The sequence below is a fragment of the Fringilla coelebs genome (genome assembly GCF_963513975.1).
Source record: "Fringilla coelebs genome assembly, chromosome: 15".
Lineage (NCBI taxonomy): Eukaryota > Metazoa > Chordata > Aves > Passeriformes > Fringillidae > Fringilla > Fringilla coelebs.
In genome coordinates, this window is record NC_140041.1 from 11,726,982 (window position 1) to 11,754,952 (window position 27,971).

At 39.0% G+C, this 27,971-nt stretch overlaps 1 protein-coding gene across 2 annotated transcripts; it reads right to left on the reverse strand.

Annotated features, from left to right (window-relative positions):
- MAPK9 (mitogen-activated protein kinase 9) lies at positions 1-26,367 on the reverse strand. Of its 2 annotated transcripts, none has more exons than XM_084215504.1 (12): positions 26,278-26,367; positions 22,345-22,519; positions 18,364-18,493; positions 17,161-17,219; positions 16,128-16,266; positions 15,746-15,911; positions 14,434-14,505; positions 10,457-10,639; positions 9,818-9,942; positions 9,233-9,296; positions 7,840-7,911; positions 1-7,111 (listed from the first exon to the last, which is right to left on the reverse strand). In XM_084215504.1, exons 2-12 carry the CDS (start codon positions 22,464-22,466, stop codon positions 6,969-6,971), a joined length of 1,275 nt encoding a protein of 424 aa, XP_084071630.1. In that variant the 5' UTR covers positions 22,467-22,519; positions 26,278-26,367; the 3' UTR covers positions 1-6,968. The 2 variants fall into 2 exon arrangements, with proteins under 2 accessions (XP_084071630.1, XP_084071631.1); XM_084215505.1 differs by having other exon boundaries at positions 6,968-7,116.
- Between the last annotated feature and the right edge of the window lie 1,604 nt (positions 26,368-27,971).

Genomic DNA, 27,971 nt, shown 5'->3' on the forward strand with positions numbered 1-27,971 from the left:
TTAAGTTTTTTTCATTCACTTTTCATGCCAATACCTACATTTCCATTAACTGAAAGCTAAAGTGGGAACTAAACTTCATGTTTTGAAAGAAGTAATCCATACATCAAACATACATCATTGGTTACATAAAACATTCTACTTCAACATAGGAAGAACCAGTAAGTAACTAAAATATAAGTAAGAAAAAATACAGTAAATAAGACAGACTGCTCAAATCCTTTATGTATACATATTTATTTGTAATTTTACAGTGGCTTTAGTACTGTTTTACAATAACATTTTTGGAAAGAAAAAAAAAACAACCAAAAAGCTTCAGAACAAGGCTTTAACTAGAACTACAGAACTAGTTATTGACAGTTTTCCTTACGAAATTCTAGTTTCCTAAAGAGTAACAGTCCAAAAAACCAATGAAGCATGACTGCTGTCCATAAAAAAAAACCAAAACAAACAAACTCAAAAAAACTTTCTAGTCATCCTGAAACCAAAGTCCAGCATCAGACAAAATAGCCACTGCATTGAGAGGAATATGTTCCTATTGCACAAGCACTGAGAATGAGATATGACAATCAAAGCCTAATTCCATAGGCAGAAGAGGCCACATGTATCTATAGTTAGACTTCAAAGCACATCTTTCTTCTGAAATTATATACCAGACTAGAACTAATGTTAAGGCCATAAAACCAGAACACTGTAACAATTATAGGGCTTGATGCTACTTTTGGTGACATTTGGTAAACAGAAGGTGGGAAAGAGGACACCAAACCAACAACTGATTCTGAGAGGAGTTAAACTTGAAAGCATTCAAAATAAATTCTCAAAGAACTACATTCTGGAGGGGGTTTGAGTCATTGGATAAAACTGGATTTCATAACTAATCACTTAATGAGTCTATTACACTCTTTAATATCCTGTGTTCTGTAATACATTAAATAATATATTTTCTGGAATTTACATTTAATTTGTATGAAAACAGTTCATTATTTCTGCTTGTTATTCCCTCTTTAAAATAGATGAAGATTTGTATAATCTTTATAAATTATCTTAACAACCAAGTAAGGCTTCAATGTACTGAGTTAACTGCACACAGGTATCTCTAATTTGCTCTTAATTAGGCATCTTAAACTGCTAAAACCACCTGGGGAACCACGTTATGATTTGAAGAAAGGGATAGTTAGGTATTGTTCTGTCTGTTCTAATTGTGTTCGCTTGATTAGTGTATAAAACACCCGAAAGCAATGGCTCCAAAGAAGCAGTAGCTACCATGGAAGTTTAAACATTTTACTTTAGGAAAATCTGGGAATCTGATGGAGCTGAAAATGCACATTAGTCATTTTATAAAGTTTGGCTTGCTACCAGTTAAGAAAATATAGGTATCAAAAACAGACAAATACAGTGCTAACCATCTGTTACATTTTCTTTTAAAAAATTAGCACCAATTTAAGCATCTGAATTCATAGAAAATGTGACACACTTGGGTTTTCAAAAAAAGGTTTTCCCCATTAGAAGACAAGACAACAGCACATGCTCAGGGGTATAAGGAGCTCTGTGATCAGCAACAAACACAATCTCTGCTTCAGGCAACCAGCACCCAATGCTCTTTGCACCTGACTCCTTCCTCCCCTACTTTTGTTATCCTAAGGAACCTGAGGAGTGCTGAGCCACTGCCCACCAGGGAAACAAACACAGGACTTGCTCAAGCACAGCCCACACGTACCAGGGCTTTGGTGTCTGGAGCACTGCAGAGCAGGGACAGTGTCTCCCCGTGGCAGGCACAGAGATCTGCTGCAGGGGAGTCCCACAAAGCTGTCCTGGCCTCACCACAGCACATAAAACTTCATGATGCATAGCCAAGAGTTAAGAAAAGTTTTTTTTTGTTTAAAAAAAGAATCCCAGTGCTCACAGCGAGCTGCCCTTGCTGCAGGAACAGACATTGCTGTGTCTTTATTTCATAGATGGTCAGGAAGTCACATTGCCAATCAAGTCACCCACTCAGAAGGTATTTCTCAAATGATCTCTTACCATGTGTTAAACTTCAGCCCCCCAAAGGTTTCTGATTTCTAATCTCTGAAAACAGGTTTAAAAAAACATGCTGATCAAATCTGTCAGAATTGCAAAGGCTACAACCAAAATTTAAACACATTAAGCATGTTGTGTCGTTCCTTTTCACACCATATATGGTTGTATTAAGAAGAATCCTAAAGTGCTTCAAACCCAGCAATTAATAAAGTTGATTTCTTTTGTGCAAAACTGCAAGCACCTTTTAAAAAAATAAGCAGCAGCATCACTGAATAAACTTAAAATAGTTAAATGTGTTTTCTCTATTTTGTTTTGAATTCTTGGACCAAAATGATTTGCCATATTTTCAATAACAAATTGCAAAAGAGTGCATTTTGTTACTTTAATTTTATACTGGACATCTTATACAGATTTGAAATAGAGGACCCAGGAAATTTATATCCACAAAGCAACACTGTGGGATTGAAATCCAACAACTGACATTTTAGCTGCAAAAATAATCATTTTATAAAACAGAAACAAAAAAAGAATAGTTGTCTCTCCAATTTCCTCCAAAGCTAACATGAGAAAAGATGGTTTACTTAAAACATTATTTTAGCCTCAGACATCATTTTAGCATGCAGAGTGGGCAAAAACCACAACTGATTTGACAACTCGTGTAAGAAGCTTTTAAAACACCACTCATGTAAAAGACAATAAAATATGTAAAATAATGAACCAGAATACACTTTTTAAATCATATTTCAACATGTTAAAAAAAATAATTCAAGACACTCTGGAAAAGCAAAGTCGTCACTAGATTCATTATAGAATTCAAGTCCAAATTCTGCATCTGGATGCAGGTGTCCCTGGATCAAAACCAGTTTTGAGCAGGAATGACACCACACACATCCCAGGAAAGAATCTGCTTCCCAGAATATGGTCTCACTAGGTTTAGCATCAAGCCCTGCTAGAACCCATATACACATGTAGAACATGCAGACAAATGCAGTTCAGCACCTACCCCAAACACTCTGTGCTGCTGCCAAGACTGAACCCATGCTCCCCAAGGACCCAAAGGTCTGTCTGTCTGTCTGCACCTGGAGCTGTGACCTCCCAGCTCACTCCCAGCTGGAGGGTGGCCCTTGTGACAACACAAGGCTCACCCACCCTGTCCTTGGAGACTCCATGTCAGCTGTGTTTGGAATAGCTAAATCCTACTTCATTCACAAAATTATAACTTTAAGGAAAGTGATTCAGCATTTAAGGTCCTTCCTTTAAGAAAGAAAAATTAAACATATGGAATAACTTTTTTCTTTTAATTAATTTGGAATAAACACATATGCTCTGTTAGGATGTAAAAAAAGACAAAACCTCTTTCAAGAGCCCTCTGGTTCCTAACAGCTTTTAAAACTCTCCAACCTACTAGTTAATTTCTACTCAAGGTTGAGTTTTTCATTATTTTGACAAGAAAATGCAAGCCCTTGCTGGAAACATTACAAAACTTCAAAGGCTGTTTGCAAATTGTAGTTTCCAGTCCTAAGACTAGTTTAGTTTGTATGATCCATGCAGACAAAGCCTTAATTTTGACATTCGTTTCTTGTCTTTTTCCATAAAGACCTAGACTTGTCATATCACAGGATTTCCTCAAAGTACACTTACAGGCTGCTTACCCAGATTGCCAAAGCTTCTCTTTCTAAAGGCTTTTTTGAGGAAAAATGATATGAGCACAGATGAAATGAACTGTTTAAAACATACTCCATTTCTGCAATGCCATTCTGCTACTCAGTGTTCAGATGTTTAACAAGTTTCTGGTAAAGTATCTATTGACAGCCAAAGATCCCTTTTTTTTCAGGTGAGCAGTTAAGATTACAAATTGTATCTATGTTGACCACCATTTATTTTAGTCATAGTTCATAAATTGTCTATGTATGCTGCAGTAGTGTTAACACTATACAATGTCTTTCAAAGGAAAGTAACATTCATGTTTACAAAACTGAGCTGTTTTCTTAATATATATGTATACACACACATTCTTAATTTTTAAATACATATAAATATTTATAAATGCCAAAGTGCAAAAACACAGTCAATTGCATCACTTTACATACATCATTTTAGTATTAGGAATAAAAGTGATTATATTGCACACCAAACTCTCCTAATTTTTAAACCCCTGTCAAGTTACACTGGATTTTATTTTCCATCAGTGAGGAGGTTCTCGTGGCATTGCCCACCATGTCCCAAACCTGGCACTGAATTTCCCCTGCAGTCAGGAGCAGTGACAGGGGAGGAGCTGCATGCAGGGCACTGAGGGCCCACGTGAGCACCCTGGGAACTGCAGCATGCACCTGCCTGGCTTGGCTGGGGGTTGTCTGCAGATGTATCCTCTGGAGATCCTGTGCATTTGCACTGTGGTTTTGGATTAAACTGGAGTCAAAATCCACAATATTCACAGACATTTCATGCATGCTCTGAAGGCATTCTGTAATTAAGCTTCAATGTATGCCATAGCAAGAAGACATTAAAAAAAAATTAGGTATGAGACAGCTTTTCCTGAAAGATTTACAAAGAAACTCATTTAATCTCAAGGTTGGGGTTTCTTTTCTTGTTCCAAGAGTATATTTTCAAGCTAACAGTATGTACTAGGAGAAGGACAGATAGCAGTTCAAGTCATGAAGACAGAACAGTATTGTTAAAAACACAAAGACAATTTGAATCACAGAATATTTTAGGTTGGAAAAGACCTGGAAGTCATCTGGTCCAACCCTCTGTTGTGCTGAGCAGCCCAAGTCCAACAGGAAAAATTCAACTCTGTGAGTACTCAAATCACATGGGGAAAAAGCAATAAATCTTTAAGTCTTCTAAAGTAGAAACTGTTAAAATGAATATAGCACAGTGCAACTTCAGCTGAAAAATTTAAGTCTTGAAAAATGAAATTCAGCAGATGACTCACTAATTGTTCATTATTAATAGGTGTCTTCAGCTATTTTAACTTACACAAATAACATGGACTAAAAAAGCAAAAGAACAGCAAAGTGTACTGCTCTGCTATATGGCAAACAGGTATTTTTAAATGTTTTTCCAGTGACAAGAATGCACTAAAAATATTTCACATACACTGTCAGTATCCAAAGATAAAAGTATATTATCAATAGGTTGAAAACCAAACAGTAAGAAAAAACACAAGCCCCAAATATCCTGCAATTCAATTTAAGAGAATTTTAAAAATCAGATATGCCAGAATACAATTCTGAGGTTAATGTTAACTACCTTGGTAATTTTTTTATCTTTTGGGACACTAAAATCTTGGTATTTTTACTACAGCAAATTAAGCTATTGAAAAAAGGGGCAAAATTTTATATTAAAAGCCAGGTTTGCACAAGGAGAAAGTGCTGCTTTTCAAGTCATAAGGCCTGGAACAATGGACAATTGTGTTTTACATGAGAAGTATGTCAGTAATGCAGTGGCTCTCTGGGCCAGTGTATTTTACAGGTTCTATTTATATATTCAAGGCAAGAGTATCTGATCAACAGCTAAATATAGTGCCTTTAAGAAAGTGGTGTTTTACCTCATCTTGTACATGTCTATTACTATTACAGTTCTGTAGTTCAGTCACACACATGCACACATGAGATCCTCTAGCAAATTTCACACCTGTGCACTCCAAAGTGAACGAGCACAAAGTCACAAGTGTGTTACAAAGCAATTTAAGTCCTACCCTACTGCAAATGCATTTTCTAGTTCAACAGATTGTGCAATGTAACAGAAAATTTTGTATTATCTGATTCTGAAAACTGTATTGATAAATCTGTATGGAAACAGCAAATAACCTCCTCCTCTTGTCTGACACTGCATTTAGAATATTTGTATTAAACATGTCTTTCTTCTCACTACAAACAAACTTTCCTAAGGTGAGAATAGAGCTAAGGTCTGTTACCTAAATGCTTAATTTACAAGTGACTCAGAACTACTGTACTTTTATTTCTTTAATTACTCACTAGATAGAATGGACCCATTAAAAAAATGGAAAACATTTATGCAGCTTTTTGAGGCTGCAAGTATCTCCAAGTCATCTCCCCTTTTATCAGAGCTTGCAGTGAATGAAGAGCATCACAGATAAAACTTCTTTTTCTGTTTATCTTTGTTAAAGGATGAGTATCACAAGCTAGAAAATACAGAACATTTTAGCACACTCTCTTCTTCTAAACAGGCACTGCTTCACAAAAAAGTCACTCATCCTTCCTCAAGATTTATTTAAGCCACTGTATTTTCTGTCCACATTTAAAAGACTGAAAAAGACACTCAGGTGAAATACAAAGTAATGGCTTTATGCTTTAAACTTCACGTTTATCTCTTCTACAAGAAGAGAGAATTACTGAAAAGTGAAGATAGAAAGGGTTTGATTAAAAGAAAAACAAAGTGCTATGTGGAAGAAAAACTGCCCTTTCAACACAGTACTGAGAGCATTCCACACGTGAGCTCACACTTACACACAACACTCCGGTCGTTAAATAAAGCAAACTGCCACAGTCACACAGTAAAACAAACTTCATAGGGACTATACATTCAAAAACCCACTGATGAGCAATACTGTACTAAATGTAAACAACCACTGTGTCACAGAAGCCTGCCAGCTGGGACTGGAGATTGATGAAGCCACTTAAGAGGAGTTATTGGCTAAAAGTCTATTATAACTGCTCACCTGAAATAGGCTGAAACAAAGAAAAGCCTGTAATAGTGTCTAAATTTAATTTTTTTGTTGTTGTTGTTCTTTAGACATTGATTTGCTTCCATTCTACAACATTAAGCAGGCAATTTCATAACAACTGAGTAAAAAAAACAACAGGCATTACTTTAGCAGCACATGCAGAACATGGAGTTTTTCTACTTGGTTCCATTAACTTACAAGCAATTCAGGCCCAATGGAAACTAAAGTTCTTTTCCAAAGTCAAGTCTGCAATCACAGCTGATCATCGACATCCTTCGAGGGGTCCTGTCAAGGCGTCCAGGCTGCTGTCTGTGTCTGAGGCCAATGTTTGCTCTGTTGACATGGATGAAATGTCATTGATAGATGATGACTGGGAAGGACTGGTGTTGCTATTCACTGCTGCATCTGTGCTAAGAAAACCAAACATAATAAAATCTGAGGCAAGACAATATATCAGTCACAAATAACCACGTTTCTGGGCTGTGAGCAGCACTTTCCCCACAGAAATCCTTAGAAAATCAAGGAATTAATAAAAAAAGGAGAAAAGCAAGCACTAAGAGCCCTAGCACTCAAAAGCCAAAGTGACCTTTGAGGAGATTTTTATTTTTCTCCCTCTCTGTGGAGGAAAGGAAGACAATGCATAGTGTGAATAGTGACTTGAGTGCCAAGAAATCTAACAGATATAGTTAATAAAAACAGTACAATATTCTGATTACTGAGCTGTGAGAAGAGCAGCAAACACAAGGATTCAATCATGGGCACAAACACAGCACTGATAAGTATCCTGAGGGTATCCTGAGGGAGCCCTAAAGCTGTTTAGCCCTGAGGAAAGGGGGGTCCATGCTGAGCCTGAGAGCAGCACTCAGCACAGGTACCTGAGCTCCAGGTGAGCTCACTGGTGCATTTGATGACTGAGCCCTTCAGGGACAAGGCAGCTCAGGATGTGGGACATGCAAGACCAGTGAACTTTTTCTACAAGTTCAGAACAAAAGCAGAGCACATGGACCTCCAAAGGCAGACCAGTCTCAAGACTCCCAAACAACAAAAGCTTTGCCTACCTGGATCACTGAGCAGATTTCTTCATTCACAGGGCTATGTGTGACAGTTACAGAACTACTGAAACAATGACTAACCTGAGGGCTGATCTTTTACCACACCATTCTTGCTCCTTTCTTCCCAATCCATAACTTCTTTGTATATTAATTCTTACAAAACAACAGTGGGACAAAAGAAAAAAGACACAGGAAAAAGCACTGTAAGATCACAGAGGATTTGTAAACAATTCACATTTGTATCAAGATAGAAGGAAATGGTTCAGGGTCAGTCTGGAAGTAGAACTGCAGAGGTATTTATTTGCCATTTGGATTTGGATTCAAAATCTGATTTTATGTAAACCTCCCTGGAAATTTTACTTTGATAGCAAAATTATACACAAACGTTTATTCTTGAAGAACCATCTCCATGGGTGTACTGAGGAAAGTCGGGATATTTTGAAGAAGCTTAAAACAGTTAAAATATTGTATGAAACCCTCATTTACTAGTCAAGGACAACTTAGGATACACTCACCTGAACAACACCCAGAAAAACCCAGAGCTGTAACTTAAATCACAGAAGCTTGTGTGTGTATCCACAGCCTTAAGGTAACTTAGATAACAATATCTAAATAGATTAAGGACTCTTCAATTCTGAGTAACAATGTTTACAAATGCTTTCAACTACATTTAGTGGATCCATTTTACTTTTCCACCTTGCAGTAATCAAAGATTATTTGAAGCCTACCTACCTGTGCAGGCATGCCCTAAGGATAACATATGTATAGATCAGCCAGAATCAATGTCTGAAATTTATAATGCTGTTTTACAAAAGCAAGCAGCTTTCAAAGTAGTCATAAAAGATGCCTGTTACCCTTGGTCTTGTGATGGCAGATGTTAAAATTTTAACTGCCTCACCATTTAATGGTTTTGACTCAAACTGTAAGGTGAAATTGATTTTAATACTACAGTGCTGTTTATTCTTTTGCTTAAGTCAACAGTTTAATCTATTTGGTCAATAAATAATCAATGAGATTAGAGAAAAAAAACTACACCAAAGGACTCTCCTGCTATTTAGATTTCTAAAACAAATGAACTAGTAAATATTGTCAAGAGATATGGCTTAAACAATGCACACTGAGAAGAGGCATGTTTCTTTTTCAGAGAACTCTCTATCAAGGAAAAAGCTCTATAGATTACAAGCACTTAAGAAGAAAAAGGGAGAGAAAAAAAAGAAAATTTCAGCATTTTGTTGAACAGACTTCAGAATGTTTCATGTATATATGAGCATTCACACACCTAGGTATGTATTCACTCCACACACAACCTGTTTCCCTCACTGATTTCTTTTCCTGTTGCCACAGGCAGTCCTGCTTATCTGGAACAGTGGGAATTATTTGGAATAGTCTGTTACACAATCCAGTACATACTGCAGCCACTCACTAATAACACAAGATACTACAATAAATGTAATTTGTCATGCTCACTCCTTACCTTTCCATTCTTCAATTGCATGTTCTCTTTCTTCCAATTGTGCATCATAGATTTGAGGTGGAGGCTACAAAGAAAAGAAAAGTCTATAGTGCCTACTACATCAGGTTAACAGACCCAATCTTAACTAAAAATCTAAAAATGACGATTTTTTTTAGCATTTTTTACCTTCATTGTTGGCAGTTTATTCCCTATACTTCAAAGACATTAATTTTACAACTCCAGAATCTGTTCTTAAGTCCTGTCTCAAACTGAAAGGCTGTTTAAAAGCATCAACCAAAATTAAATTCATTGCAAGGCTTTACAGGGCCTTAGAGCAAGGCCCTGTTTCAAAAAGCCCAGGATTGCCACCAAACAGGCACTTCTTTCTCTAAGTAAAATGAAATATTAACAACCACTTTCAGAATTGTATCAGCTCCCCACCAGCAGCTGTCCTTCAGGTGATTCTGCCCCTAATGCTCATCTGAAGGCTTCCTGTGTGACTGCTGCTAGCCAATGAGTTCAAAGCATGCTCCTGACTAAAATTAGAGGTATTTTTAAAGTTATTCAATTGGAATCTTAGAAAATTTATTTTAATTACAAACTTACAGCTTCTGCTTCAGCTGGATCATACCAGACAGTAATATAAGGATGACGTAAGGCTTCATCTACAGAAATTCTCTTGTCTGGATCTACTACAAGCATTTTTGACAATAAATCTCTAGCTTGGCTGGCTAGAAAGTAAAGGTGAAAAGAACACACATGTAAAAGAGCTGTAGAGTTTAATATCTGACACAGGAAATAAATACTGGAAACACAGGACATGCACTGCAAAATTTCACTTCTGCTTTACAGACTATAATAAAGTGGATTGTTGGTTTTGTTTTTTTTTTTTTTTAAATTTCCTCAGTCATTATCTAAAGATAAAATATAACCCACATGAGCTGTATGCACTTAGAACAAGATGATCAGTAATAAAAAGTATTATTTTTGGAGAACACTAAATTATAGATATTATTCAATGGACTAAAATTAAGATAATTAAACAGAATCCTGGGACAGGGAAAGAGTATTTAGTAACTACAGCTAAGATCTGAGGACTTGTCATAAATGAAAGAAACAGAAAGTATGTGACTTTTAATGTTGACACCTACTGCAATAAATATTTTTATTAGGCTTTAAATTAAGTGTGCTGCAGATATTTTAAATTAACTTCATATGAAAACAGAGAGAAAAAACTCGCCTTACTTTTTAACTTGTCCCGATCAGATTCTGATGGAAATATCCAGTCTGGGAAGAGCTCTTCAAACTTAATACCAGGATATTTTGGCCTGTTTTCTACATAATTCCTCACTGTAGGCTGCAGTTTCTTCATGAAGTCTGCTGATGGTGTTCCTAATTGTTCAATAACTTTATTCCATTGATCAATATCTGCACCGTATCTTTAGGAAAATCAGCTGAAGAATTTGAAGTCTGCACTCTAAAAAAATACCACTTAAAAATCTGAGAAGTTAACAAGAACTTGAACAGAGGACACAAAGATGAACTTGACTGCAGCATCAGCAGTATTCTGAGCTGCCATGCAAAAAGTTACAAAATCTGAGTCTTATTTTTGTGTCAGTGTATTCGGAAGGACAGGCTGGAAGTGCTGCACAATGCATTATGCTTAAGTATCTTTTTTCTAATTATAATAGTTTTCTAGAATCCCAAAGCTTTATTTGGCAGTTGTATCCATAGCAAAACAACTCTAAGGTCAGAAAAGAAAGGCTGCTGTGGAATCTTCTGAAGTGCAATGCAACATCAGGAACACTGAAGATTCTGGAAGCTAGAGAAAAATACACAAAAAACCCTAAAGCACAAATGCATCCCAACCAAAGGTAGGAGCTTTGTACCTGACTCCTAAGGAAATGAAACTTTGGAGTATTTTGCAGGGCTGTAGTTGGATAGTTGGGGGCTTTTTTTGGTTGGTGTTTGGATGGGGTTGAGTTCTTTTTGTTTCAACTTCAGAAAAGGTCCAGAGGAGTTCTGAACAGGAAATCCATATTCCAGAAGGTTCTATAGCAGGTTCTTTTGTTTAAGTGCATCAACCATCATACTCACACATAACTCTGTTGTTATAATTCAAAATGTAAATATATTATAAGAATAGTATTTACAAGTCACAAATTGAAATTGGGCCTCATGTTTCTTCAGGACTGTCTCTTCTCCCCCTCTTGAGTGAAGGCATTTTCCCCAGCCATGGAGACACTTGTTACAGAGATACCAGAGCCTGCTCTGAACCAGCCCAGCTGGGCAAACAAAGCTCATTTATCACACTCAGGGGACACTGCATTAATATTCCCAACATTTAAGTCAACTCAGATCCACACTTGCCAGTTTTTCCTGATAAAAAGAATGTGCAATTCCAGCAGAGCCTATCCATTGACCTTGCAAAAAAATTCATAGCTAAATTCACCATCTAGCACTTCAACCTATCCATTCTCATAGACAGACTATGCAACTAAACAATAAATATGCTGTACTTTGAATTAAGATGTATTTAAAAAACACTGAGGTGCTTCTATTTCAGTTAGTGTGTCAAGAACACAATTATGAATATATGTATAGTCATTGCTCCATGCTAAGACTAGACTTCTGATACAAAGATTGAAAATTTTACTTGTTTATTGAATGCATTCCAATGGAAAAGCTATATTAAAATCAAAATTCAGAACGGATATTGTTAACTGCCATGCTAAAACAAAGCACAGACAAAGAGAAAATTAACATAGATCAGGAAATTTTGTTCCTAGCTGAGAAACTGATTTGTGTGAGAGCTCCACCAATCTAGATTCAAGAAGATGCTTCTCCTTTGAGTAACAGCAGCCTGGTTAGTCAGTTTATCGAGGCCTCAGAGGACTGCAGGGAAGGGCAGAACACTTAATGACCCATCCCACTTCAGAGGTAAAAACAGGCAAAAAACAATATCTCAGTTTCAAAGTGCTTTACAGATGGTGAAAGTTGAAAAATTTCTCAATATAGGATGGCTTAAAATAAGCCTCTTAGCAGAAATCCAAGTGGGATTTCAGTATAAAGCAGGCAGAGTAAGCTCTGTCACTGACCTGGCAGCCTTCACACAAAGCCACTCTCCCCACTCTAGAGACTTCAGGGTCAGAAGGAACCAGGCATTTGATCCATGCCAACTCTACTTGCCTTTAGGGACTCTGGAAGAAAAGCTGAAAACAGAGTCCTTCCTACAAGCACAACAAAGCATGACTCTTCCCAAGAAAGCACAAATACCCTGCGTGCTTTTTGCACTGGTCAGGCCATCAGTTTCCTTCTCCAAACGGGCAGAAAGAACACCAAAAACACATGGCTGCTGCCAGGCTTTTCCACCATGGCACATTAGGTGCCTACATTCCCTGGTTTTTCTCCATTTCTCATGTCCAACAGCAGCTGGCAGTAACTCAGGCCTCCCCAGCAGAGTCTGGAGCAGGTTCTGGGCATCCATCACCCTGGCAACACAGAGCATCTCATTCCACCCAGGGCACTGCTGCAAGTATCCCAGAAATTCCCATCCACCATGCGGGAAAGTACAAATTACTGAATCTAAGAGCAGATTTTACTGAAGAGAGTCAAGGGCAAGCATTGGGCAATATGCTGAACCTGGCTCCATTCCTCTAAATGCTCAAACACTAAGACGTTTTAAAATTTAACTTAAAAAAAGCAACCAAACAAAAGAAACCCCAAACACAATCAACAAAAGCAATGCTTCATGGCCATGCACAGCAGCACTGTCCAGAAACCATCCTGCCAAGACAATCCTGCAGCTGAAGGTGACAACCTGACCCAGGCGGTGATCACCCAGGAAAAGCCTCAACAAGACAAACAGTTGTCAGTATCTCACATTAAAGAGAACTGAAACTCTTACAAGAAGCAAAAATCCCCATAAGCACAGCTATGCACTTCCCTATCAGGGGAGGAGACTCCTTGAAACACAGATTGGGAGAGCTTCTCTCAGTGGCCCTGAGAGAATCACAAATGGTAACTTGTATATTCAACAAGCACGAACAAAATTTCCTTCATTTATTCATGAATAAATCAAAATAGCCCATGCTAACAACATGCAGGTGAAAGACACATAACATCCATGAAGAATTGTGTTAGGTTGGTCTGAAGGCTTCAAAAGGTAAAATAATAAATATAGAAAGGAAGAAAGGTAGAAATAAAAGATACTTATTTAATGTTTAATCAATTTACTACTAAATAATGTATGATCAACTGCTGAAGATTAGTGTCATGAAATTTAGCATTAAATCCTCCTCTATAAGATACACAAGTATCTGTGAACAGGCACCTGATGTTTTAGAAGTGGTTGCTCCTTGCTGATGAGCAAAAATATTATACTGGTTTCAAAAACTTGGAGCACAATAGTGAAGACAGGGTGCCCCATCCCTGGAAGGGTTCAAGGCCAGGCTGGATGGGGTTTGAAGCAACCTGGGATAGTGGAAGGTGTAGGGGAATTGGAATGAGGTGGTTTTTAAGGCCCCTTCCAAATCAAATCATTCTGAGATTATGGTTCTATGAAATCTTGGTTAAAAATATTGGAAGGAGAAATGGCAGAACAACTGTCTTATAGAAGAAGTCAGTCCCAAATCAAATTTTCATAAAATGGGAAATAAAAGAACCTGCAGAAAGTTTTTCTTTTTATGTTAAATAAGAACAATAAAAAAAAAGATCTCATGCAGTGTGCTGGCCATTAGGCACCTTTGCCTAGCAAGCCCTAATAAACAAGAAAAAAATCTGATTAAAACTCAAAAAATTATGCAATAAAAAAAATTAGTCTACTGTTCAAACAAATAACCAGCAAAATCCATGCATAGTTAAGAAGTAACTTTGTAGGCTTTTGCTTAAAACACTTATCTACAAAGAATAAGAGTAAAAAATAAGTTACTTTCTATTTTTCAAACCTAGCAGCATCTGTCTTTTAAACTACGAAAGCTGGAGCTCATAAGACATTGGATTCAACCACTATAAATTACATGAAATACAGTCTACTAAGAAAATGAAATGGAAAGCTCACCAACTTGGTTAATGACACTAATTTCAAAGAGTACAGTAGATCTAGTAAAACATTATTAAATGTTTTGCTAACATTATTAATTGTTTATGCTTTTGTACAGATCTACATAATTGTGTTTCTGTTGGAAGTGGAATGGGACTCAAGGATGACTAGGGAAGGATACGATCAGTGCCTTGGAATATCACACAACCTTTCACCAATTCTCCCATGATGCACCCAACTGACCAGATATCAACTGAAAATAAAAGTGAAATGATCAAATTATGGAGTATCATGAACAAATGTGAGGAAAACAAACAAAACCATCTGCATCTACAGTAAAACACAACAATGTGGAAAACCAAACTGCTCACATGAATTTTCAATCATATCAACACCAACTGACTGTTCCTGAATTTTGTACTTTGTTAAACATAATCAGTGTATACACTTGTGAAACCACCATGAAGAAGGATACAATCTCTTCCTGGGAACAGGACTTTATGGAGGACCATTTCTGCCATAATGCACCCAACAGACCAGATATCCACTATCATATGTTAGGTGCAACAAGGACAAAAGATTAAAGAGATTTTTTTTTAAATACCACAATTATTCATTTGAAAGCTCACACTGTATTCCTACAGTCCTGCAGATTATTTTTGTCTCAACCAGAACAATCTTTGCTGGAGTTCTGATCCACATCAGCACTTGCTGTACAACAAGCTGCCTTCTGCACTAAATAAAGTGTTTTTATCATTATGAAGGGCCCAGCAAGGTCAGTCCCACAGGTCCCTTGTTTACACACCCAAAATTACAGATACTCAAAACACTGGCATCCACAAGCCCTTGTGATAAAGAACATGCAAGTCCAGTGCTAATAAAAATCAGCAGGTAAAACTCCCAGTAATGCAAAGACAATTCCTTGGGAGCAATTTTGTTGGCTGAATGTTCAGTATATTACAGCTGTGTTGGTTTTAATAATGTAACACCCAGCCTCTTTGAGCACCAAGCAGACTTAAGAGAATATTAGACATGGTTTGTGGTAGGGATCTGCAATGTATTTTAATAATCAGAGAGGCAGAAGGGGACACATTGCTAAAAGAAGATGCTTCAGAATAAAATTACATTGATTAAAGGGTTTATTATTAATATATTGATTTTTTGGTTCAGATTTTTTTAATACCAGCCTCAACAGTTTTTCTGAGAATAAAAAACATGGCAAAAAGATAATGGTGAATATATGACAGAATGTAACTAGAGCAGGGGAGAGGGAGCAGTTAATGTTAAATGAAGAAAAGCATACAGAAAACTATCATATTTACAACAAAAAAATTACACTGTAATAATTTTCATTTCCAATACCATGATTAGAATACTTTAACAACAAACTCGACAGGGGAAAAGCAGCCCTCCCTCCTCTTTTTTACAGTAGTTATGTTCCAAGAGAGACATACTTTAGACAGGAGATTGAAAGCATTACTCCAGCAGCTTACCATTCTCTTTGTATCCCATTCCCAGGATAACCTCTGGTGCTCTGTAATATCGTGTTACCACATATGGAGTCATCATGAAGTTAGTACATGCTGTTCTTGCCAGTCCAAAATCAAGGATTTTTAGTGTGCAATCTGATTTTACTACTATGTTGCTGGGTTTCAAATCCTAACAAGAAATTACTTCAGTTAAGGAAGGATTAACATACAGAATAATACCCACACACCCCTCTCCACAATCAGGATAAGCCAAAAAGTAACTTTACTAACAACTGCATTTTCCTGCCCTGGTATATGTGCTTATTTATACAACCCCCTCCCTTCCTCCCTGTTTCATAAAAACTGTGTTCACAAGGAGTACTGTTCATGATCTACTACTACCTACTCTGTGGATGATACCAGCTGAGTGGAGATGCTTGATCCCACATAGCATTTGGTAAAGAAGATAAGACATTCTTTCATGATCCAATTCCATATGAATAACCTGGCACAAATTTGCATCCATCAGCTCCATAACCAAATATCTAAAGCACAAAAAAGAAAGTATTAAAAAACTCAAGTCTTATTTTTCATAGGTTTAAGTTTAGCATATGAGATATTTAAGAAAAACCACCTCTGCTAACCTAAGTGTCAAAAAACCCATGCATGATCACAGTTACAAAGTAAAATTATCTATTCAAAAAGTCCTACTATTAAAAATTAAGTGTTTAATATTCCATCACAAAATATTAAAATTCCACTAGTTTTATAAACAGTAATGCAGAGAATAATTCTATCTTTATGCATCATGAAAAACTAAGACTGAGTGACGTTGATGTAGAGATTGCAGATAATGCAACATAAATGCTCTCTTTCACTGTGTTTTACTCTAAAAAATAAGAAAATTAGGATAGCCACAGTGAAAACTAAGAATCATTAAATAATTTTCAGTTGTCATCTACTTACCCTCTTCAGACACAAACACTCCCTCATTTGCCCAAGCAGCCTATTCACAAATCACAACAGCACATTCACTGGAACCTAGGATATCCCACCAATCAAACGGCCATGAATCCTTTCTAGACCAATTGATAATGCTTGAATAAAAAAGAAATATATTCAGTTCTGAATTGAGGCCAAAATACTCTTGTGCTGATGCGACTGGTACAGTAAAAAATTGCTCTCATGTTATCCAGAGCAAGTTACTACCCTGAGGTGATCCATGGAGCTGCTGAAGGACCGTGCACACAAACTAGATGCATGGGCAAGCAAAGTACAGCAGACTGATGATAAAAGGTAAATATCCCTTTTTCACTGCCCACTTCAGCTTTTAGCTGCTCTTGATTTTCAAAGCATGAAGTTTGTAGGATAGTGGAAATCCAACTCTAGGGCTTAGGCCAGTATTTGTCAGAGAAAATGAAAAAAAATCCAGTACTTACACATCCTGAAATTCTTCTAGTGACTTCTGTGGTGTAAATACATTTAATAAACTAATAATCTATAAAACAAAAAACAAAACATTAGAAGAAACTTCTGCTTTAATTCATACAAAACTCCACTTACTGCAGAAGTTACTATGCAAAATAAAGTGCACACTGTTACTATATACACAATTTGAATGTTACTTGGCTGCACTTAATTCACATATGCTGAAAAACTGCCAATTCAGAAATAGTTCCACACTGCAGCATGTGTGCCAAGGGAACCAAGACAGGACAAAATCTTTTTTTTTTTAAGTAATATGAAACCTTTTAGCTCCCTCCCCAGTGTCTGAAATACATCCCATTTTTCCCCATAAATAATCTCTTTATTTTAAATCACATGCTGTGCAAGGAATTTTAACCAAGGCAGTCCAACACCACGTGCACAGAGGTGCCCCACACCATCCCATTAAACTTAGATTATGATGTACTGTTTCCAGAACTGCTAAAATTGCTCTACTGCCATCTTTAATAACCACCTTGCTTTTATTCTGCTACAGCTGGGCCTCACCAAAAGCTTACTTAAAAAGCAGCCCTGAAAGGCTAATTGACTGCAGGAAGTTTGAGATTTGACTGCACAACTTCAATGACCAGCAATGTTTCCAGTTCATGTTAGTACCAGCACACAGCAGTCATATAAACCTGATATTCTTGTATTTGAACAATGAAGTATTGACATAGTGGCTCACTTTATAGAGTTTAAAGATTTCAAAATTCACAAGTATTGTCCATAGCATTTCAATTTTGTAGACAGTGCTGTACCCCTGAAAACCTCAGCAATTAAACACTGTATTTAATAAAAATCTTGCCTAAGCTCAGAAGATTTAAATACAGTGAAGTTACAATGGTCAAACCCACAAACCACCCCAGTGCCAAACAGGCTGTGCTGCACATGGCTGAAAAAGGGAAATGCAACAGAGCAAGGTCTGGTCTCTAACACTGACACTGATGGCAGCAGAAACCTCCTCCCCCTGTACTTCAGACCCCAAGCAGCTCACCCAAAAACTGAGCCATACATTGTGGAGAACTGCACTGCCCACAGCAAATCTTTCCAGCCCGTCACTATTTCCATTCCCATGGTTACCAACAGCAAGTGAGAGAGCAAATGCTGAGCTTTTGAGATAAGGCAGAGTAAGGAGAGCAACACAAAGCCCGACTCACATTTTTGTGATTGACGCACTTTAAAAGAACGAGTTCTCTGTAGGCCCTCTTGGCGTGGGTTTGGTTCTGAAAAGGACGACTCAGCTTCTTGACAGCAACATTGATTCCAAGCACTGTATCAAATGCAGCACTAAAAGTGTTCAAAGACAAAACAAGTTGAAGTCTGTTTGAGGGAGAGGAGGGGGCAAAAGGGAGGCAATAGTGAGGAAGGAAAGAAATCAAGATTTAAGACAAAGTGTACCCGCTAGCCTGTTGGTACTACACCTAATTTTAATTCAGAAAAGAAACATCCTTTAAAAACTACACAATCTTTAATAAATACAAGTAAGTCAAACAGAAGCACTGACATTCATCAGAGGTCTTCCTGCTCTCCTTTTTGTCTTTAGATTTGAAACTGCTGACTCAAGACTCGCACCCAAAATTGCAAGATCTAAAAATATTTTAGGCTTGTTTAAAATCAAGAAGCATTGCAGCTGCCTAATCTGTACATTTGGAATATTTTGGACACTTTTGCTGACTGACAATCATTTAGTATTTGCAGCAGAAATTTCTCTTAGCTAAAGGAGAGTCACAACCATGTCTCCATGATCCCTTCTGCAGGGCTCAATATTCTCCTGTACATGGATAGTTTGCAATGATTAAAAAAATGTAGTGCCTAGCAGAAAATTACATTCATCATCTGCTTCTGGATGGAAAAAAATGCATTGAATTGAGGAATAAGGAAAACTCAGACTGAAGGGAGGAATACAAGAGTTTAAAAGTGACCATGACCATTAAATTTACCCTGGTTTTCACTTGTGTTTCTTCCTTCCCTCTGCAGATCGAGGTCAAAGTTACACTTGCTTTAACAGCTGAAAGAATCTAAAGCTAAAGTATCTGTATAAGCTAAACAAGACTAAAGTGGGAGTAGTCCTCATTAGTAACACCGACTATTTGGCAAAAATATATGTGAATTCCTAGCACATGTTAGGAATTCACATATTCCAATCTTTAAACAGCCTCAGTTTTAAATAAGGATTCCCACATTACCCTATTTCCATTTGATGTTCCTTTCATAGGATAGGAAAGAATTCTCATTCACATTTTTTCCAAGCACATTTAAGCTCTTTGTGAGCTCCTTTCCTATCTCGTCAAGTTATATGTGACATCAGACTTAAAAGGGCCATCACACTACTCTAACAAAAAAAACCAGCTTCCCCAATACTCAAAATCTATCAAGTTTCCCAGCCTAAAGTCAGTGCTTTCCCTCCTGGAAAAAAGCAACACCACCACAAAGCAGGGCTCACCCAGGAGATATGTTTTCTTGGGAAATGCCTCCCAATTTGAACCAATGTGCCGCTTAAATAAAGACTTGCTAGCATTTATTTCAGCTTCTGTGAAGTGCACAAATCATTACAGAATGTTACACTAAGTCTCTGACTTAAACCCTTTATGCCTATGCAAAAGGAAACATAGAGTGGGAGGAAAGCAACTGGCCAGACAGTTGGAGAAATTATTTTCCTCCTAAACATAAACATGAAAGCACTGATTTTTCAGTATTCACAAAAAATGTTACATGTAATTTAATTTTTATATGTTAATGCCTTTAATGTTTAATGACTTCCATATGTTAATGACTATACTGTGAATTAGTATCAAATCAGTAACCAACAGGGTCTGCATGAATTAGCTGTAAATCACAGGGCAGCAGCAGACAGAGGAACAATTTTAGGGGAAGCATCCCCCCTGTGTGATGCGACAAATCAGATGTATGATAAGCCTTAGTTTAAGAACATATGAAGAACTCCACCTGAACCTCTTATTTTGGAGATTGATTAGAAAATTTAGGAAATCAAGGAGAAGAAAGGAAAAAAAAAGATGACAGGAAGTTAAAGACAAAAGTTATTTTGTTTCAGTCCAAAGTAGATTAACAGATTTCAGAGGTACTAATACTTAGGAACAAAGAAGTGCAGCAAGTTAAATATATTTACTTTGTACATAAACCACAAATTATCTATCCAGTTTCTCTCCTGGCCTTGTGAGCTAGAAATATTCTCTACATAAAAACTGATTTACTTTTTCATCTTCCTCGAGCTCTCACTTACCACTTTTCCTAAGTATATATTTTTAAAACTACTTATTATCCTACATTTTAATATCAAAGTTAAAACTACATGGAGCAATACCAATGGAGCTTCCCATTAACATCATGAGGAAAAAAAGGGCACAAATTCAGACCTCTCCTAGCTAAAGTGACACAGGTGGTATTAAAAATTCCTCATAGAATAAAGTAAATCCAGACAGAAAACTCCAGAAAAACTTTTCCTATTTTTTATATTAAACACAGGATGATAAAAAAGCCATCACATCTGTGTGTTGGCTAATGTCTTGACAATTTTTTCAGCCAAACATAGCAGGATAGCACTCATCTTACACTTACATGGAGTTTTCTACAAAAAACTAGGAAGTAAAATGTATCTTTCCCTTGCATAAAGACTTTAGGAGAAACTAAGGTGTTACACCTTGCTCAACTTGAGGTATTTCACAGGAAGATAAAAATTCATGCAATGTTGTTCCATAAATCAAGTCGTTTCTAAACAAGTCAATAAAAAAAATAATTTCCGCTTCCTCCCAACATGATAACCTTAACACAATCTGCATTCCATTCTGAAGCAGAGATCCAAAGGAATTTGGCTTAAAAATGCTCTGCTTCTAATGAAAGAAGAAACACTTCCAAGCACCCCAAATTCCTGCATGCCATCTCAACCAAGCATAACTCTGAGAACACAGACACATGGAAAATGTCAGTACTACACTAAATCTTTCCCAAATCCTAATGACCAAGATCTAGGACCCCCTCATCACTCAACCCACTGAAGAATGAAATACGGTGTTTTCATTTTGATTGTTTGTCACCTATCAGCAGGGCAAGAGGGGCAGCTAAAAAATCTTAAAATTAAGGCCTGCTCTCACAGAAATGCACTCTTTTCCTACTTATATAACTTATTATGGTTATGGAAAGGCCAAGATGACATGGGCAGGTGCTGTTAACGAGTTATTCACAGTACATGAGTCATCACACTTATTCTGCAGATTTTATAGATGAAGATAAACTGCAGGCTGGATTCAGAGTACAAACAGCCCACCATGTGTTGTGATGAAGTCAATATCACAGAGTTCCTGGGTACATCTGTTTGCTCCCCTGTTTATGGAATGAAAACCCACATCAATAAACATTTCTGCTGTTACCAAGTAAGTTTTGCCCAACAAAATATGGGCTGGCACTAAATTGTGCAGAATGGATTGCTGCAGTCCAAAAAACATTTGAAAGTTTTTACCTTTAGCTGGCCCAGAGGTGTGGTGCCATACAAGAGACTAAGGTTCAGGATCAGCCTAAAGACTCCCACGTCCTGGGCCAGTGGAGGCTGGACACAAAGCTGGGGTGACACACCAAGGGAGAGCCGGCCAGCCCAGCCCCTCACACAGCATCCCTTTCTGGTTAATCCATGGAGTGACAATGACACTGATTTGCCTCATCCTGCCAGTTAATGGCAAGGCACTGCATTGATGGCTCCTAGAAATGGACAGGAGTGATTGGGAATAAAAGAGGGGGAAGAAAGGGGGCCATGATGAAGAAACGAGTAAAACCCAGAATCTCTCACCACTGTCATACCTTACACTGCAATATCACAACTACAAGGGCAATGGGAGAACTAGAAACAGAAATAAAGTGATTAATGAGAAAGGAAGAAATTTGTGGACCATTCTAATTTATGCAGTTATCCAAATATTAATTTTCCCTAAAAACAGAAGAAAAAGAAAAACAAACAATTGCACATGAACTATAGCAAGCAATTGGTTTAGAATTTATTTAGTCCATAACCCTGTAACAAGAGAATGTATTATCAGTGTTTTATATTCTGGTACTTCTATCAGAAATACATGCAAACTTTGTTTTATATTTATAGCTTTTAATATTTAAATAAAATATTTATTACTCACCAAACAATGCCCTGTGCCCCTGATCCTATGGGCTTCAATTGCTGGTAACGTTTTAGCACAGTGAATGTTGAATCTGCAACTTGAACACTGTAAAACTGACTATCACATTTACTGTCAGTCATGGTGTAGTGTCATGTAGTTTTTTCTCTCAGGGACCTGGCAAAGTTTTCAAGATCTTAAAGAAAAAGAAAGAAAACAAATGTTCACTATCTCACTAATTTCCGGCAGACAGGATGGGAAATATTATACACGTTTTAATACATATGAATTTTTCAACAGCACACCATTAAACATTCATTCATAAACAAATATTCTTTCAGTTTTGTGCATTACCACTGCTAATGAAATATACTTGCAGACAGACAGCAATTACAGCTTTTACAGCTTTAAGGGAATGCGTGTTCCTACTCCAATCCCTCAAACAAAAAGCATCTGAGTAAAACAACTCTAAAAACAAAACCACCCAAATACAACTCTCTACTCCTTGAAGGTACTCCGTAACTCAGAACTACTGCTATGTGCTAGGACTGTACTAATCTCTGTATTACAGAAGAAAAAAAAAAATTAGAAAGTATGTTATTCAAACACTGGGAACAGAGATAAAAGTGACAACATTCATCCATGGAGTCCACGGACAGAAGGAAACAAAACTACCCCCCAAACCCCTGTAGCTGCTGCAATTTCTCCAACATTCCCTTCAGCCTTGTTCAGTAGGAAATTTCAAGGAGGGCTCTGCCAGGCAACCCTTCCCTGATCCAGACCTATAACAACACATTCTCCTTCCCATTTTACACACACCACAACACCCTGCACTATCAGCCAGTGTCCTTGTAGTACTACAGAATAAGACTTTTGTGCTACAGTTTAAAGAGTCTTTCCTGACACAATAGAGAGTAAGTTAAATTCATCTGTCAAGAATGAATAAGAGGTAAGTAATTACATCAGAGAGCACAGTAATGGACTCAACCTCGTCAGCTCTTAAGTGCTACAGTAACAAGAGCTCAGACCAACAGTTTTCCTGGGTGTCCATCCCTCTTCCAAACCTTACAAGTAAATTACCTCAGTAATTACTGAAGAGCTCTCTAACAAATTTTCCCCTTCATAATTTTGCATTCACTATGACAGATAGTGCCATTAGAGCCCAGAGTGATTTGCACAGGCAAATGTCTTCAAACTTGTTCCTTAAAACAGGAAATGCAAGCAGCCCCTTCCCCCGGAGCAGCTGTGCTCTGTGCTGCCTGCTTTGGTAACTGAAAGCACAGCTTGTCTCTCTCTTCACTGGCCCCACCGAGTATCTGTGAGCCAATGCAAAACAGAAAAGCCTCAAGAGCTACCCAGACACCCACCCTAGAAGGGCACAAAGCCACACAAATAACTTTTGTGGCTTTAAGAATTAGAATTTGTATTTCTGTCTTCCTCGGTGCACGTAGGAGGGAGCAGCATCTTTTCCATGTTTTAAGTCAGCTGACAAACTCAAGGAATCCGCAGTAAAATAGATGGAAGACCTCCAAATCCTAGTAAATACTGAGTTTAAACCAAACTGTAATAGTCTTAAGAGATTCTCATGAAATGTCTAGAGTCCTTTTCACCTTCTAGTTTCTCAAAATCTATGCAGCATTTTAAGAGGCAGACATTCAACTGGGTCATCTCCAGCAGCAATTTAGACAGTCAGTTTATTTGACATTTCCTCTTAGAAGCTTTAGAAAAATGCAGAGGAAAAAGGATCAGCAAAGGGAAAATGTGGGCTACCAACTTTCTGCTCTGTCACAGGGAGAAAAAGAAAGAAAATGCTATCTCCTACACAATAATATCAGGGGCAGTCAGATGCAGCTGCACAGCCAGCTAGCACTAACATGACCCCACAGGATGCCTCAAGGGCCGCTCCAGACTTTCCCAGTACACCTCACTCTTCTTTCCAGCCCTTTTCATTATTCCAAAGCTATGCACTCTGAGGAACCAAGTGTTTTGATTAACAGCTCCTGAGCACCTATGGTATTTTCACCGAATCTTCAATATTTTAAGAAAAGTACAGCTGGAAGGTCAAGACCCTCCCTCTGCAAGGACTTAGAGACAAAACCAAAAAAAATTACAGATTTTGCATAAACTGGGTATCAAGCTATAGGATATCAACTTGTTAGCTACAGGAGAACAATGCTGTACTCTTCAGGAGTTAATGAAACAGTTTTCTGTAAAAGGGATAAAGAAATATGGGAAAACAAAATTATCCTGATCCTGAAAAACCCCTCTCTTTAAGAATCATTGTCTGCACAAAGCCACCTTTCAAAAATCACTTGGAGATGAGCATAAGCTCTTTAGAAAAGCCCCAAAGGGAGAAATGGGTTATCAGAACACACAAGTTTTATGTATTTCAATACATTTGCAATTCTCTGTGCAAAGCAGCTCTCCATGAGTCTTGACTTTCACTAGGGCTTCAAGTTACTTGAATGCATCAGGACATATATTAATTCAGACATACACATAATGTAAAATTAGGTGTCCTGTAGCTGTTCACAGGACTTCAGACAATCCACTCTGGAGGCAGGAGCCTTCAAATAAAACTAGATTTTGTGTTGTGCAAGTAAGAAGTATATCTATCAAATAAGCTTCTTAGTACTTACCTGTTATTCTCCTACTAGAAAAATAACCAATATACCAAACCTGCCAGTGGTAGGCTTATACACAATTCCAGTGAGAAATCTTTAGAAGCTGAAAGCAACTGCACTACAGAATACATCCTGCATTGAACAGTCACTTCCCTAAAATATATTTATTAAAATGGCAACCTATTATTAACCAGATTTGTACTCTGGATATCTTCAAGTCAAATGCTTATGAAACAGACTAGGAACACATTCCCAAGGTTGTTTTGGTTACAGAAATGTTATTACTGACAACGAAACACAAGAACAACAAGAAGCTTGGCTTATTTCTTAACTTATACTGACAATATGAGCAGTAAATATATATATATATATATATATATACACACACACACATTTATGAAAACATATGGGAATCCCGTGCAGAAAATCTCTCCCTATTTTCTTATTCACCTCTGCAAAAGCATTTCTAATTCAGGTGTGCCTTTTTATCATCCAATAGTAACAAGGATTTTTTTTCATCTTTACAGCAGTATATATCAAAAGGAAAGAGTCCAACTACAAAATCACTGTGAGTTACACCTCACTCCTCTACTGACAACCTTTAGAACGAACGTGTAACAAAGCACTAGCCAAGCAACGCCGAAAGATTACACCAGTTTAGAGCTAGTTTGCAACTGGAAACTCTTGGAAAGCAGACCTTTTTCTTTAAGCAACCCACACTACTACTGACCACACGAAGATTTCACCACTACCTGCAACAGCCTCATTCAGCTATTACATACAGACGCAAACACTGAAAGGATCTCAGAACTCTGCCAGGGCAAGCTGGTGTAAAGAGAGAAAAAGTTTAAACACGCATGTGCTGCAAGCAATTTCGCTGTTCATATAAGAAGCGAGCAAGAAAATTCTTCTCACATCTTTCCTAAAACTTCTGCTAAGCAATCGCTTCGGCTCCAGAGAGCCCGGGCTGGCCGCAGCCGCAGCGCCCGGTCCCGCTGCCCTCCCGGGACGGGGCTCTGGGGCCGCCGAGCGCGGGCCGGCCGCACACGGGCACCGGGGGAGCGACAGGGGAGCAGAGCGAGCAGAGGCGGCTCCGCGGGGCCGACACTGCGGCACGGGCAGGGCGGGGGGCTCGGCCGGAGGAGGAAGGGCCCGGCCCTGCCGCTCCCCCGCGTCCCTCCGGCGCGGCCGGCCCCGGGCAGCGGCCCGCGGGGCGCCCCAGCTCTGCCCGCGCCGCGGGACAAGCCCAGCACTCCGTCCGGCCCAGGGCTCGTCCCGCCCCGGCTCTAGCCCCGCCGCCCCAGCACGCTCCTCGCGGCCGCCCCCTCACCTGGGTCGGACGCGGCAGGACCGGCCCCGGCCGCCGCCTCCCGCTGCCCCAGCCACAATGGCCTCCCGGTGCTCCGCACGGCGCCGCGCCTGACTGACAGCCACCGCGGCCAATCGCAACCTCCGCCGGAGGAGCTCAGCCAATCGGACATGTGGGCGGGACTTGCTGGCCGCTATATAAGGGAGGGCGCCGAAGGCCTGCAGTGACGGGGCAGTTGGGCCCCCGCCCTGGTTGTGTGACGTCAGCATGGCACTATGTTAATGACGTCATGGCGTCACGGGAGTTGTATGTCATTGCCTGACGTCAGCTTGTCAGGATAGTCGTGATGTCACCTCACAGCAGTTCCGTGTCACGACGGACTGTGGCGCCACTCCTACTGCCAGCTCCTCACAGCTCCGGCAGGCGGGAGAAGCCCTCGGTGAGGCAAAGGCCCGCTCTGGGTAAGAGGCCGCGCAGTGGCACGGTGACGTCACACGGGGGCAGCCTGGCACCGCAGGGCGAAGCAGAGCCCCACACAACACAGCAGGGCACAGCACAGCACGGCACGGCACAACTCCACAGAGCACAGCAGGGCACAGCACGGCACAACCCCACACAGCACAGCAGGGCACAGCACGGCACCACAGAGCACCGCACAGCACGGCACAGCCCCACACAACACAGCAGGGCACAGCACAGCACCACAGAGCACAGCACGACACGGCACAACCCCACACAGCACAGCAGATCACCGCACGGCACGGCACAGCCCCACAGAGCACCGCACAACAGGGCACGGCACAGCACGGCACAACCCCACACGGCACAGCACCACAGAGCACCGCACAGCCCCGCACGGCACAGCAGGGCACGGCACAGCCCCACAGAGCACAGCACAGCAGGCCGCGGCCCGCCAGTTGTGCACAGCCCCTGGAGCCTGGCTTCCCTCAGCTCTTCCAGAGGGATGGCGCAGGAGGGAAGGGATTTATTCCCTCCCCGAGCTATTTTCAACCCCACGCAAAAATCATAAGCCTTCTCTCCATTACACACCCCCTGCCCTGACATGAGGGCTGCTTGTTTTTAAAACAGGTGCTGCCTAAAAATAAACTCACTTTGCCACCTCTCCTAGGACTGATGAGAGCTTTCATTTCTGTGATTTCTGTTCTCACAGATGATTTTAGAAAAATGCACCCGTAATTTTTTTTAATAAATCAATTTAATGTCACATATAGACTAGATTACCTCAATATGCTTTGATAGTTCCACTTTTTAATATGAAGGGAATATTAATTGTAGATCAAGAGTAAAAGGGGCCTTTTATCACTTAGCAAAACATGTTAGATACAGAATTACATATTCTTGGCATTTAGGTCAGATTAGTACTATATTTTCTGTTATGATTTTTGTTTTATTATGTGGCTATAAAAAGTCCTAGGGCTGTTTCCAGTAAGTAGCTCCTATTATAACAAGCTGGTGTTAACACTTTTCAAACTCTTAACCTAAGTAAACAATCAAACACCTCCATTTAGAGCCAAGCCTGCAGAGGAATATTAGAAACTTCACTAGTGAAGTATTTAGTTAATAAAATGTAGAAAAATTAAATCCTATGCTTTCTGGCCATTTGGAAATAAAAACCAAACAAATGAGCAAAGAGCTTCTTGTGTGTATCTACCTTTTTTTTTTTTGCAGGTTTATAGGTTCTCCCCTACTGCAAG

Coding starts and splice junctions, on each gene's coding strand:
- MAPK9 (XM_084215504.1), bottom strand. CDS start 22,466: ATGACTGACAGTAAATGTGATAGTCAGTTTTACAGTGTTCAAGTTGCA. Junction 18,494..22,344: donor GGGGCACAGGGCATTGTTTG/GTGAGTAATAAA, acceptor GAACACTTTTAG/TGCTGCATTTGATACAGTGC. Junction 7,112..7,839: donor GGTAAAAGATCAGCCCTCAG/GTTAGTCATTGT, acceptor TTCTTAGCACAG/ATGCAGCAGTGAATAGCAAC.